Below are 14,656 nucleotides of genomic sequence, written 5' to 3'. Positions count from 1 at the left end.
TGCCGTGGTCATCAATCCATTTATTAACATTATTAAAACATGTTCTTTGATCCTTCGAAATCTTGCTCAGTCTAGTCCCCAAGTGTTCCTTTAAGTCTCAGGGGAAAACGACTTTGGCTGAAGTCGGCGCCCAAAGCCACACCCACTAAGAGGCCTTAAGAAACCTAGCGCTTTCCTGGCGGCGACTCAGCTGTTGGCAACCACACGGCGCATCGGAATCCCACGGGTTGGGACTCCAGTCTTCCCCTGGGAGGCGAGTCCCTCTCCTGGGCGCGGCGGCCCAGCTCTTTCTGGCCGGGGCGCGAGGCCTTCTCTCGGCCCTGCCCGCTCCAGGCTCATTTGCGTAGAGACGCGCGCGGCGCGCGAACGGGGGGGCGGGCGCGGCCGGGGAGGCGGCGCGCGCGCGCGCCCTGACAGCTCGGCCCTGCTCGTTCACTCGCTCGTCCCCGGCTTCCGAGCACAGCATGGCGGTCAAGGTGACTCTAACTCTCTGCTGCTACCTTTATTGCATAAGAGACATTTTGGGGACCCTGTTTGCAGCCCCTCACCTCTTCCCATTTACTTCTTTGCCTGGTTCTTTGATAGCGTGTCCTGGGGCTCCAGAGAGAGCTATGCGGGGCTTGGACCGGAGGGAGAGGATGCCCGGCTGGGGGAGGGGAAGGAGGAGGGATTGTGAGTTGGAGGGGCTTGGGAGGACCTCAGGTCGGTGAAAGAAGAGTAGTATCCTGCCCTAGAGACACGGGAATATGAGCCCGGAGTTGGAGGACATCAGAAGGGGAGTGGGAGGAAGTGGCAAGTAAAGCCGGGGATACCTAAGGCATCTGTGCGCTGCGGTGGGGGAGGGGGAGAGTAATGAGTAATTTGGGGCCTCTGGAGCGGGGAGCAGTGGTTGGCATTTGCACTGCAGGTGGCAGGATGTACAAATTATTTGGAAACGTAGCAGCTTTTATTATTTTAAGTTGGGTGGAGAAAGAGGGGGGCGTGGAAATAATTATATTCTGGATTGCTTTCCATTGGGAAGAAAGGCCAGTAGGCTAGGCGATTAATTTGGGTGTTTCAACTTTCCTGTTGTTTCTACTCTTGCTCGCTTCTTGATTTGAAGGTGGGTGGTTGCTGTCTGTGTTGCTAGTGGATGTGAAGTAAAGTAAGAGATTGATCCTCACGGCTTTCCCTTTCCAGTCCAGAGGAAACCTATCTGGTAGATTTGCTATAGCTTAGGCTCTTCACACGTGTCTCTCCAGTTTGACAGTTGTTATCAGTGTTAGTGCTTTCTGTTTGTTTTTAACTAAATGCCCTTATAAAAGATAAGAGCATTGATTGTTAGCGTCTGTGAACTATAATCTGAAGAGATTACGTGATCTCTAGTGAAGCATTAACTGGCTTTTTTTTTTTCTTACAGGTGCAGACAACCAAGCGAGGTGATCCTCATGAGTTAAGAAACATATTCCTACAGGTAAATTAGCTTATCTGGTGTGCTTTTTCTTTGGGGGTGAAAAAGTTCTAAGTGTAGTAGTTTTCAGGCTTTAACTTTCAGGAATGTTCTATTTTCATATATTCTTAGGAACATGACAATAGACAATATAGTTTATTCTCTTACTAATGTTTGATAAAAGATTTTCTTCAAATTATTGGGTTTTTTTTTAACATGACTTAAGACATGTAAAAAAAAAACCACTAAAAAGAATTCCCAGCTTCCTTTAAGCATTTTGATCAAAAAAAAATTCAAAATGTATTGATACTCTTGTACACTTCATAGGTATGACGGTTACAGTTCTTTCTTCCTTGAAAGTTGCTTTGTGTTTGTAAAGTTTTCCTACTTATAAGCAATTCTCAATGTAATTTGTTACAAAGATAAGAATATTATAGCTATTCTTAATTTATGTGTGCCTTTTCTCCCTCTGTTTATGTTATATGTGTAGGCTTTGGGGGTTTTGTTACAAAATGTTACTGTCTGTGATTCTTAGAAGGATCCACCTTAACTTCTGCTAAGTTTTTAGAATCAGTGACTGACTAGGCTGTGGACTTAAAAAAATTGGCTTTGTTTTTTGCTTTGCTTTTTTTTTTTAAATTTTAAAAGTTGTGTATATAGGAAATTATACTTAAGAAGTACATGTAAAGGGAGACAAGTTAAACTGTTCCACCAAGTATTGTTTTTCTCTGAAATCTTCTTTTAAGAACTTTCTTTTCTGGACCTGGTTCTTGTATAGAAACTTTGACCTTGGAAAGGTCCCTGCTGGGTATTAGTTTCCTCTGTAAAATGAGAGGTGATTTACAAGGTTCCTTCCAACTCCAGAAGTCTATGATTCTATATTAGGAACGGATTCTAACATATGCAGATCAAGCCTGGAATAGATAACATTTTTATCTGAGACATGTGGATTGCTTAAGCTATTGTTGGGGAGAAGGCTGCGTGGATGACCAATTAGTGAAAATGAGAATCTTAAATTTTATAAAATCTGATAAATGGAGGCATCATTTCCAGAACAAAAGTAATTATAATATAAGTCCTCTATACATGGCTTGAATCCTTTTTTCCTCCACAAGTGTTCTTGAAAATAACCAAAAATATGCCCATATTAACCATACCATATACTCAGTTTTGTGAGTTCATGTGATACAGTTAATTTTATTTTCTAGATGAAGTAGGCATGGAAGAAGTCAGTTGAAATGATGCATGACATAGTGGAAAGAGCACTGACCTAGATGTCAGGAACCCTGGTTCAATTCCTAGTCCTGCCTCTATCTGGTTGTTGTGCCTGTAGGCTACTTACTGACCTTCCTGGGCTACGTCTTCTCATATGGGACTCAACTGGACATATGGGAATGGAAATTGAAGTCTTTTCAGCTTTAAAAATCCTCTGGAAAAAAATTTGTGATACTGTTTGGATTTGGTTTTTGGGGGCAGGGGAGGATGATAGTATAAAGAGAGCTGGGACTATGTCTAGCTTTTTTAAAACTTTAAAGTCTTACCTTTTTACACATTATTTTGATGATGTCTGTATTTTTATATTGAAAATTTGTGGGATTCATAACTATGCATTAGCACCAACTATAAACATTTACCCAAGAATTATTGATGAGGGGCAGATAGAACGTAGACACTTACCTTCGGGAAGGCATAGCAGGTAGAAAGATACAATATAGTTAGTTGAATCAATGTGAGAGCAGTTAGCAAATAACATGTTGGATTTTTAAATTTCTGTCTGAAATGCTTCAAACTGTAGTTACTTAAAGCTATAGGGCATTGTTTAGAAACGGTTTTGTTCTAGATGCATGTGCTTTGTTAATATTTTAGAGATAATAGGCAGAAACACATACTAACTAGTATTCATTTAACAACTTAACATATTTACCCAACAGATACTTATTTGCTGAGGGTTATTTGCTGTGTGCCGTATATGCACTTGTATTTAGTTTAGTAGTAGACAGTAAGTTATTGAATAATTAAAGGGGAGGATTGAGCCAAGGCTTGAACATGTGGCTAGCTCCTCTTTAAGACCCATTTCATCTGTAGCAGTTTGTAGTTGAGGGAGTCAAGAATAGTAAAGGCAAATGCACAGCCTTTGGTAAGACAAGTCAATTGGCTTGTCTAGGTCAGAGTGGCCATGTAATAACAATGATAGTGGCTATCACTTACTGAACATTCTGCAGTGTGCTGGGCATTGACCTGGTCCTGTAAGGGTCATTATATTTTCATAACAACCTTAGGAGGTAGGGTTATTGTCCCTGAAAATAGATGAAGTTAAATGACTTGGTTAACGTCACTTAGTTCATAAGTGGTAGAGACTGGAATCCAATCAAACTATAGAACCCATATTCTTAACCTCTTATATGGTACCACTTGTGGGCTTTTGAAATGGGGTGACTTTTTGAAACCTAGAGGTATGTAAGGGTCTAATGGCAGCCAAGTTTGTTAAGAAGTTAAAGAAAATAAAAATCTGGTTATTTAGCTGATGGGAAAAGAAGTACCTTTGCACTGTGACTACCTAGAACATTTGGCCAAGGAGTTTGGATTAGAAACAGTTTGAAGGCCCTGTGTGTTTCCGAGTTGGCAAATTTAAGTGGTGAATTCTGGCAGCTCTTTGTGTATGTTGGATAAAGTGTGGAGAGATTGGAAGTAGGTAGGGCAATCAGCTAAGAGGCTATTGAAATAATTCATGTGGGAGGTAATGACCTGGAGTGACTGATGGCTGGGAAAATGAAAAGGAAGGACAATACCAGGGACTTTGTAAGGGATGAATCCATTGAATTTTATATTAAAGATGAAAGGAAAGGAAGGAGTAGTGAATCTGATGTTTTTAACATAGATGTTAATTTGTAAGTCATCTATTTTTGGGAATCTTGGGGGAGAGGAGTTAAAGTTTGATTGCTAAATAAATGTGTCCCAATGAGTTAAAGTCAGGATGATACAAATTCATACAGATGGTGGATGAATCTTTCAGTTAGGGAGGTTAATTATAAAAGAGACAAAACAAGGAATAAGGGACTGATTTATAAATGATATCTGCAACTGAAGTGGAAGGAGAAGGAGGAGCTAGGGAGACTGGTCCCATGGGAGTTTAAAGCAGAGTTTCATAAAAAGGGTATAGTCAAAGGCTGAAATCTAGATTATTCTGTTACCAGTATAATTTAATTTTGGTAGGATTTGGAGGTCACTTGAATTCAGGGTCATTTGAGCAACTTGAAGACTGCAGAGAAGATTTAATTTTGAATTTTAGAATACAGTTGAAATCTCCCTTTTGTAAAATTTATACCTGTGGCATTAACTCTCTAAACTCACAAATAGTATGGCCCAAAAACTCATTGTTTTGTGAACAGCAAAATATTCCTGGTTGATAGGGCTGATATATCTATGTGTAATGGAATTATGTATGCAAGTTCATAGAAGTAAAGCATTATTGTTCTGAGTGTAGGGAAATAGGTTTATTTTTTCTTTGTTCATTGTTTCTCAAATTTTGATGAGCTACATTTTCCGTTAGTTAAAAAAAAGAACAATAATATTCACTAGGATTCTGCTTTTTCCTGCTCCCCAAGTTAATAAAACTGGAGCATAATAAATGAATTCTTATGTGTTAGACTGGTATAATTATAACAACCAGCTGTTAGGCTAAGATTTTACTATTACTACCCTTACAACTGTCATTTCTTGAATTATGTCTTCTTTTACCTCTCTCACCCACACACTGTCATGACCCAAATTTGCTACATCAGAAGTATATAGTAGCAAAAGGAGACAATAGAAGCCATGAAGAGGGAGGTGAGGTGAGGACAACAGAAATGTCACAGGCTGTTTGTTATAAGCCTGACAAATTTTCAAAATGAAGAGTTAATCTGGTTTGGCCTGTGCTTGGTGGCCAAGTAGGTTAATCAAAAAACTGTTTTAAGTCAATGATTTTTCAAGATCTCTCTCTCTCTCTTTTTTTTAGTTAATAGACTTTCAATTGTTCATTTATCAGTGTATTGTATGGTATATGTAACACGTGTTGAGACTGTACCATTAGGTATGCTAGACCAAAAATGTATGGCGATGTAGAACTCAAGTAATATTTGATCCTGTTCTTTTACTCATCATCAATGTAACAATGAAGATCATATCCCATATAAAATTCTGAAAATGCATTTTTTTATCTTGCTTATTTTAGATTAGAAAGTAAGTAGAAGATGCTGCTAATGTAAAGCAAAGAGTGATTCTTATGGTTTTTATGATAACATATGCATTTTTAATTGAAAGACATAGCTTTTTATTCAGTAAATATTTGTTTACATACTATGTTATTTATTTACTTTTGGCAGTAACCTGGGGTTGGGTAAGGAATTAAGCAGGGATTTTAGCAGAAGACTCTTCTACTCTGTTGAAATATGGCTTAGAGCTATGTTTTCAAAAGTGTGGGATGTGTGCCACAAAATTACAGTTATAATAAGATCAAGTATTAAAAGATGATAGCATCTATTGAGGCCAAACGTGGAGAAAAAAGGTGCTTTCATAGCGTGTTTGTGGAAAGAAAGACTCTTTGGAAAGCATTCTGGCAATGGTTTAAAATAAAAAGATCCTATTTAAACAAACAGTCCTACTTTTGAGATATTTATCTCAGAAATAAAAATATTCATAAGAATGTATATGCACAGGGCTGTTAGTTACAATGCTCAGTTGTTCCTCAAAAACAAAAAAAAAGTATAGGGGGAAACAAATGCTATCAACCGGGAGTGGAAGAAAAATTATGAAATAGCCATAGCATGGAAAATTATGCAGATAATAAAAAGAATGAGTTAGGCCTATTGCAGCTGATTTAGAGAGATTTCCAATGTACTATCAGTGAGAGAAGAAAGATGTAAAGAAGTGTATAGAGCACGATTCTAGTTTTCTAAAAATCACTTTATATATGTTGTATGTATACTTAAACATATGTATATTTGTATAATTTAATGGGCATTAAGAAAAGTGTGGAAGGATAATCTTAGCTTGGTTGGGGAAAGAATTCAGGGGAAATAAAAACAAAGTCTTAATGTAGGTGTATTAAATTTTGAGCAAATGGATAATTTAAAAAGTAAGAACTTAGTAATTCAGAACCTGAAGTTAAAAGAGGACCTCCCAGCATAATTTGAGTTAGAGAAGCCCAGTAAGAGATACACTGGAGGGAATTTATAGTTTTCTTAGCCATGCTGATTAAGGGTTTTCACGTCTTCAGAATATAGAAATAGAAGATGATAACCTTTGTCTATAGTTTATGAAATATTCACCATAAACTATATAGAGTTCTCATTAAAAAAAAAAAATCTTGGGCATTAAGGGCATACTAGCAACATAGTGAAGGCTTTATCCTTGGATTAACAAGACAGATTGAAAAATAATTGAGAAAATGAGAAAATTAGTGTTGTTAAATGCCATGTTATATTCTACTACCAATACATATATTTTTAATTGCCTACTATCTGGCAGTCTAGGCATTACGCTTGTTTCTATGTTTGTAGATAAGATAGAAGAGTTCAGTGAAGGTAGGACCTCCCATTCTAGGTAAAGATGAGACAGACAATAACAAAGCCCACACATTAAAAAACAAACAAACAAACAAAAACTGCAGATTGTGGTTAAGTCGAGTGAGGAAATAAACAGAACAATGAAAAGTGATTATTTTTCAAGATGGTGGTCAGTGAGGGTCCCTGAGGAAGTGATAATTAGGGCTGAGAACTAAAAGGTGGGTAGAGAGAATTCCAAACAGAGGGTTCACTTGTGCAAAGACTTATATGTGCATAGGATTTGGTATGTTCAACAAACAGAAAGGAGGCCAGTGTCTGAAGCATCAGTGAGTGAGGGGGTGAATGGCCAGTAAGAGATGAGTCTGAAGGAGCCACATCGAGCAGGGCCTTGTTTGTGGGCCATGGAGAAGAGTTTAGATTTTTTTTTTTTTTTTGAGTGTCATAGAAACCTCTAAAAGTCTTTCACCTTGGAAGTAGAAGGATTCAATTTATATTTTAAATAGATCATATTTAAATAGATCCTATTGAAATGTAAGCTTTCTCATACATTACTGTGCTTTCTCATGGATAACTGCTTTGAATAGACTGATTCTTCTAATTTAATTTCCTCCTGTCCATAGCATTCTTAAAATATCTTGAGCTGGGCCTTAGTTGAATCCTTTTCACCCAGGAGACAACCGAGTGTAGCTGGAACCTACATGGGCTCTGTCTAAATTGGATTTGAATCCTTATTTGATCCTTTTTGCTATGTGACCTTAGGTGTTTAAATCACTTTTGGAGCCTGTTATGTCATCTGTGTATGAAAGGATAACTGCACCTAGCATGTAGAGATGTGACAAAGATTAAGTGAAGTAATGTGTAAATGGTGCTTGACACTTGGAGACCCTAAGAAAGCCTGGTTGTTTGTCCCCTTCCTTTTCTTCTGAGATTAGAACTTTTCTTTCCTGAGTAGGATCTGAGTCCTTTGTGTTCCCCAGGTAACTGTGCTGGACCGATAAAGTGACTAAGAGGCTAATGGGTTTATGACTATGTATATGTAATCACTTAATTACTCACATTTTTGAGACATGTGTCTGAAGATAATCACATATCCCCACATTCAGAAATACCACTGTAAGAGGTAATTTCTCTCAAGTCTGTAGGTTCTGAGTAGAGTTATGGTCTAAGACTGAGAGACTGTAGAAGACGTGTGCAGTTTTGTTTTGAACCTTCAATTGCTCAGTCTGAACCAAAGAAAGAATAGTAGTCCAACCAAGAAATATCAAGACATAGACCTGAGAGAGAGACTTGTAATTCATTCTTTATGTGTGTAATTTTTTTTTTAAATCATCATCTCCTTGGTCTCTCCAGCTCTCTTTTACTTAGTAGTGCTGAAATTACTGAAGCATTGTTCACTGAAACCAGTGCCATGGCCATCATTGGGCTTCTAGAACTGTGCTATTGTTTACTTACTGAGTCACTGATATGTCCTAGGCACTAGTCTAAATGTTTTATACAAATCATCAAATGTAATCCTCAGAACAACTCTATAAGGTAGGTAACATTTATATTCCCATTTTATAGATGAGGAAATTGAGCCCTGGAAGGGTTAAGCAACCTGCTCAAGGTTATGTGGTAAATGGAGGAGACTTGCTTTATGTATTTTAATACAACTTGTCTTATGTATTATAATACAACTTGCTTTTTTTATTTACTATTGTGTGGTGATACAGGTATGGTAGTACATATATATTCATCTCATTGTTTCTTGTAGACTTTTAAAAAGCCTTTTTTATTGTGGGAAATTTCAAACATATATGAGTTTAGAGAAAATAGTGTAATGAATTGCCAAATATCCATCACTCAGCTTCACCAACTATCATGGCTAATTTTGCTTCATCTGTATTGCAGCTACACTGGATTATTTTGAAGCAATTCCCAAACATTATATCATTGTATCCATAAATACTTCAGTTTCCATCTCTAAAAGATGATGACTCTGAAAAACCAACCAAACAAACCACAATACAATAACCACACCTAAATTTTTTCCTTAATAACATGGATTTCCATTCAGTTTTGAAATATCCATACTTGTTTCATTTTTTTAAGTTGCTTTATTAAAATCAGAATCCAAGCCAGGTTCATGTATTGTATTTGGTTGATATATCTCTGCTTCCTACCAGGATAAAGGTCCTTCTTTCTCTATGGCAAAAATCTTGGTATTTAATCAAGGCTTACCAACAGTAAAACATTCTATACTCCTGGAAGCTGCACCTTGATTGTCAAGCACATGATTTGCCCAGGCTTATAAATATATATGCTTCTTGTATGTTCCTATGGTAACTTAAACCAAGAGATTGAAGTATTTAATTTAAGAACAATGCAAATTAATTATCCAACTTAATCTGCCCTGAGAAGCATTCTAGTTCCAGTTATTGAATTCTCTGGGGTCATAATTTTAATTCCAAGGTTTTTGGCCACTTTTAGGGGTAAAATTGTTTTGGTTGGCCTAGTTTATTATGGTAGTTTCAGAGACTAACAAAAGTCTTGTACCTCCTCGCTCCATTAGAAATTGCAGTGTTTAGTAGCTGATACTAGGGCTTGCCATAATGCACAGTAAAAATACACATACTAAGGCAAAAAGAAAATAGTATTTCATGGAAGCAATCCAAGCTAGAGAGGCAGACTTCTGGAGAATTTTCTTTGCAAAATTAAATAGAAGATTTTATTTCTAGTGTATGTGAAATATGAAACTGAAAGTGCTAACTAGATGTATAAAACTACCTTTTCCCAATGCATGTGTGAATTTTAGTAAATATCAGAAAAATTTTGTCAGTAATTAGTCTGTTTTAAAAAAATTAATGTGACTCAATAGAGTTGCTAAAATTGATGAGACCATATTGATAAAAATTTTTTTCTCATTAAAATGTTATTTATGATAGATGTATTGTAACAGGGTTTGGGTTGTCAGATCTGTCGTGGTCTTTACTTGTTACATAGAGTGCTTGTGCAGTGAAAGGGCATGCATTCCTGACTGAATTTGGCTGCCATTAGGAGTTAGAGTGGTAGTAATGAAGGACAGCAAGAGGATTAGCTTTATATGCTCAGCTCTTGCCTTGGTACATGTCTTTCTCTTCCATTATTCATGTGATTAATTTTTCTATATGGGAAATGCTCTATGTGATACTTGTAGTTGCCAAACTTTGTGACATTGTCATTTGAGTGTTACTGAAATTGAAAAGATGTTAAGATCTGAAAATGTCAGTTCATCTCAATTGGAACAAAGTCATGGAAGAACAGTTTGTTTAGACTCATATTACAGCCACATGTTGGATAAGCAGAGATGAAGCTGCCTAGACCAGTCAGGACTGATTTTCTGGTAAAACCAAGACTAGTGGAAGCCAACCCCAAGAAAACCTTGGTTTAGAGAAAGGTGAGGAGTTAGAACAGCAACATGTATGAGCAAAAGCAGAAAAATTCAATAAGCAAGAAGGGAAACTAGGACCTCTGCTTTTCTGTGTTTCTATGCATTTTAGGATAGCTATTTCAATATGCATTAGCTTTACAATTTTCAAATACTTTGGTGTTCAAGATCTCATTTTTTCCCTTACAAAAAGATCTATCTTTCTGTAATTTCTTGTTAAAGAGACTCAGAGAAGCTATGTATTTGCTGAAAAAATCTCTACTCATTAATGACGCATGGTATTAGAGCCTGTGTTCTGTCTGATCCTAGTTTCAGTGTCCATCATGCCTTTGTCTCTGAGCTCTTGAGGGCAGGAACTATGCTTTTTGATCTTTGTATCCCTAGTACCAAGCGTAGTGCCCAGCACATGGTTGGTGCTTGATAAATGTTTTAAAATGAATACAAAATAACCTGAAAGATTTAATTTAAGCAGAGTTTTGGCCTAACAAGTAGGGCTCCTAGATACATTACTGTAGTTTTGGTGTGCATACTGAGAAAGAAAATCCTTGATCTAGGAACAGTGGTATAATATTTTCAAAGTAACCAACTGTATAGTCACAGCAGATCAGAATCTTATTTTATAATCTCTGGAAAATCTTTTAAAAATATAAAACATCCCCCCAAATCTTTTTTAATTTAAACCACTTAAACAGGTAATTTATATCATTTAGATTATTTGGGTTTATTTGCTTATTCATGTCGTTGAATTTTAAGTTAACCGTTTTTTTTTCCTTTACTCAACAGAAATTTAGTGTGTGTGAACTCTTTGTAAAGCGTGTTTTAATAGTTAACCTGTAATATAGGTTGCATGCATTCTAAAGGTTACTTAAGGTTAAATCTGGTAAATTGCAAAGGAGTTACTACTATCCAGTTTAGTCAAGTGAGGTCTTGATCTGTTGGTTTGATAAGCAAAACCTTTCTAGATACATGATCTCTTTTGGAGCTAGAGGTAGTTCAGTGTAAGCACCACATATATCAGTATGTGAAACTTTACCATCTTTGATTGGCAATAATTTTGTTTAAATGTATAAAGATTGTAGTTTTTCATTAAGAACCATTTTCTTTCTCAAGCTTCAAAATGTCAAGGCTTTTTCAAGCACATATGAACTATACTCAATGTAAATTCAAATATTTCAGAAAATGTCAAACCTATGTGCATTTTTACATTAAAATACTTGAGTTAGGCTTGGAAAAAGTTTAATCAAGAAAATAGACGACCTATTTTTGTTCATATACTGTCAGCTACTTCTTGTCTATGTCTTTCATGTGTCCTTGACTTCTTGCCCAAGAGGGATTTACAACTGCTTAAGGAACATCTTTGAAATGGCAAATGATTAACTCTGAAGTTATTTGAAGTATGGGTATAATATTTGGTTAATTTCATTTGAAGTCATTTAGTTCAGCATTTGAAATGAAAGAAACAAAACAGAATGATATTGTGAAACTACTAAGTTACTTAATATATTAAATTTTTAGTGTAAGTGTTAGCCTAAGAGACCCAAAACTTTCTTTTAAATTGCTTTTTACTGTTTTTAGTGTACAGGCAAGTCACTTTGATTAGCAGAAAGAGAAGGTCTCAATAAGGCCATTTAACCTTTTCTTATTTCTAGCCATATGTATTACTTTAAGCCATGTTTCCTTTTTTTTGTTGTCTGTTTAAACATTATCCAGTCAATTAAAATAAGCATTAAAAGTGATGAAGTTACTTAAAATAAATAGGTCGTTCTTATTTAAAAGATACTTTTGGTTTAAATGAATCACCCATTTTGAGGTACCTGCTTTTCTTTGTTAATGTAGTTCCTAACATGTTTTAAAATCTTGACTGACCGTTGGTAGATTCTAGTTTCAGTTCTAAATTCCCTCTTCGGTTTTGTCTGTTCAGGCAACAGGCTCACTGACATTGCCAAGTAATTGTCTCTAATTTAATGAGTTAATTAGTTAACTGTCTCCTGCAGAAGTCAAGTACTGACTCCTTGTGGCTGAGAAAATTTCTGTTTTTCCCTCTGAGCTATGCACTTTATCTTTCAGTTAAAATCAAGTTAAAATAGACTAGGAGAGTTGGGGAAAACACTAGCAAAATACCTCAGGGTAAATGATTCTCTGGCATCATTTATAACCCCAGGTACTGGCAGAGCCTGTTTCGAGACATGTCAGCAAAAGCATTTGTTTTCCTTGTTGGATACTGTGTCCTTGGTGGTTTGTGCTAAGGCTTCTCTATTTTCTGATAGCTTTAAAGTCAGAATGTTGTGAAATCCTGGTAATTGAGTAAGTACAGTATACTTTGTGTGTGTGTGTGTGTGTGTGTGTGTGTGTGTGTGTGTGTGTGTGTGTGTCTAGTGGTGATAGTCCTGGAAATCAAATTCAGATATTAGTATTATGTATTAGACACCTCTGGCAAAAAGAAATGGACAGTTAGTTGCCATATTCTGTTAATAACTAATTCTGAAATGTTTTCATATTGTTTCTTTTGAAAGTTAATGCCTGATAATTAAAGAAAGAAAGCAGAGAAAGGGCATAGCTCACGTGGTAGAGTGCTTGCTTAGCATCCACAAGGTCTTGGGTTCAATCCCAGAACCTCCTCTAAATAAATAAATAAGTAAGTAAGCCTAATTACCTCCCCCAACAAAAAATAAAAAATAAATTTAAAAAAAAGAAAGAAAGAAAACAACACTCAAACAATTGTGAAGAGAGAGAACAAAGATCAATGTAACCTATCTCTTGTATTTTCTTATTTTGTATTTAGTTCTTTTTTTTCCCATTCTTCTTTCTCAATACTTTTTTTAAATTGAAGTATAATATATTTTTTTCAATTGATTTGCAATGTTGTGTTAGATTCTGGTGTACAGCATAGTGATTCAGTTATACAAATATATACTTCTCATATTTTTTGTTAAAGGTAGTTACAAGATATTGAAGACATTGAATGTAGTTCCCTGTGTATTTAGTTCTTAATTCTTTTAAATTTTTTTACAGGAGTCAGGTCCAGGTCTCTTTGTCAAAGAATATGAGCATTTTTATGATTTTTTATATGTGATATATATGTATATTTGTGTATATATACATATATATTGCTGAATTACTTTTTTAAAGGAGTGAATTTGAAAAATCAAGATGTACAGAACAATATAAATAGTATATCATCATTTGTATAAAAAGAAATGGATAATAATATTCATACATATACTTGTATGTATATATTAGTATATATATATATCTCATGTATGTAATTGTTTATGTGCAGAGCATCTATGGAAGGATATACAAGAAATTGATTGCCTCTGGAGTGAGGAACTGAATGACAGGGGATAGAGGTGGGAGGAAGACTTCACTGTATATCCTTTTGAATTTTGAATAGCATGAATTAACATTATTAAAATCATAAATAAAATAAAAAGCCATTAGCAATGGGTAAAAGAACCCATTGTTTTTTTATTTTCATTCCCACTGCCTTGGTTCAGGCCTCAATCTCTTTCACCTGGATCTTTGCAGTGGCCACTACTTGGTCTCCCTGCCCCGCTGCAGTTTATCTCTTCTCCAGTCCATCTTCAGATTGCTACCAGAGCACAGGACAGATCATCTCTTCTCTCCTAAAATTTTTAGTGGTATCCTGTGGTCCACAGGAGAAGGTTCAGACTATTCAGTTTAGCATTCCAGGTCTTCCACTATCTGGTCTCAGACTGCCTTTTCAGCTTCACTTTCTTCTACATGTCTTTGTATACCCTCTCTTTATTACCATTTCTTACTCCAACTAACTTTCTGCTTCCCTGCAAAAAAGAAAATTTTTTTTTTAATTTCTGTATTTGTTCATTTTTTTTTAGCCTGAAATACTCTTTCTCTCCATTTGCAATTGAAATTGTATTTTATTTTCAATACTTATTCTGAATGTTACCTTCTTTTTCCTCCTGCCAACCCCTTCCCACCTGTCCTCAGAATGAATCTGTCTTTTTTGGTTCCCACTGTATGTTTTGCATACCTTTGTTTGGCACTCATTCTTGTTAGTGGTTCACTTGTCAGCCTCTTTAAATTCTATTTTTAGACTTCCTTGTGTTGATCTTTCTTTCCAGTTGCAATAGTCTCCCTGACATTGTGCCTTTCCCTACTCCTGCCTGTCCTTAACTCTGGTGGTTTTCCTCTCCTGGTAAACATATCAGATTATGTTATACACTGAAGAATGAGGAGAAGAAGCAACTGACTAGAATTGGTTGAATCCACTCAGTATCAATACCATACAGTTTA

The 14,656-nt window shown here is 36.0% G+C and overlaps 1 protein-coding gene across 1 annotated transcript in view; it reads left to right on the top strand.

The window, feature by feature from the left end:
• The first annotated feature begins 266 nt into the window (after positions 1 to 266).
• Positions 267 to 14,656, top strand: part of SLC25A12 (solute carrier family 25 member 12) — a 78,846-nt gene continuing 64,456 nt past the window's right edge. The window contains exons 1-2 of the mRNA XM_074363885.1: positions 267 to 476; positions 1,400 to 1,453. Coding sequence (XP_074219986.1) covers positions 465 to 476; positions 1,400 to 1,453 — 66 coding nt within the window. The 5' untranslated portion in view covers positions 267 to 464. The remainder of the gene's footprint in view (positions 477 to 1,399; positions 1,454 to 14,656) is intronic.

This window comes from Camelus bactrianus, chromosome 5 (genome assembly GCF_048773025.1).
Source record: "Camelus bactrianus isolate YW-2024 breed Bactrian camel chromosome 5, ASM4877302v1, whole genome shotgun sequence".
NCBI lineage: Eukaryota > Metazoa > Chordata > Mammalia > Artiodactyla > Camelidae > Camelus > Camelus bactrianus.
Note: the sequence above shows the minus strand (reverse complement) of the source record. Positions and strands in the feature narration are given on the sequence as shown.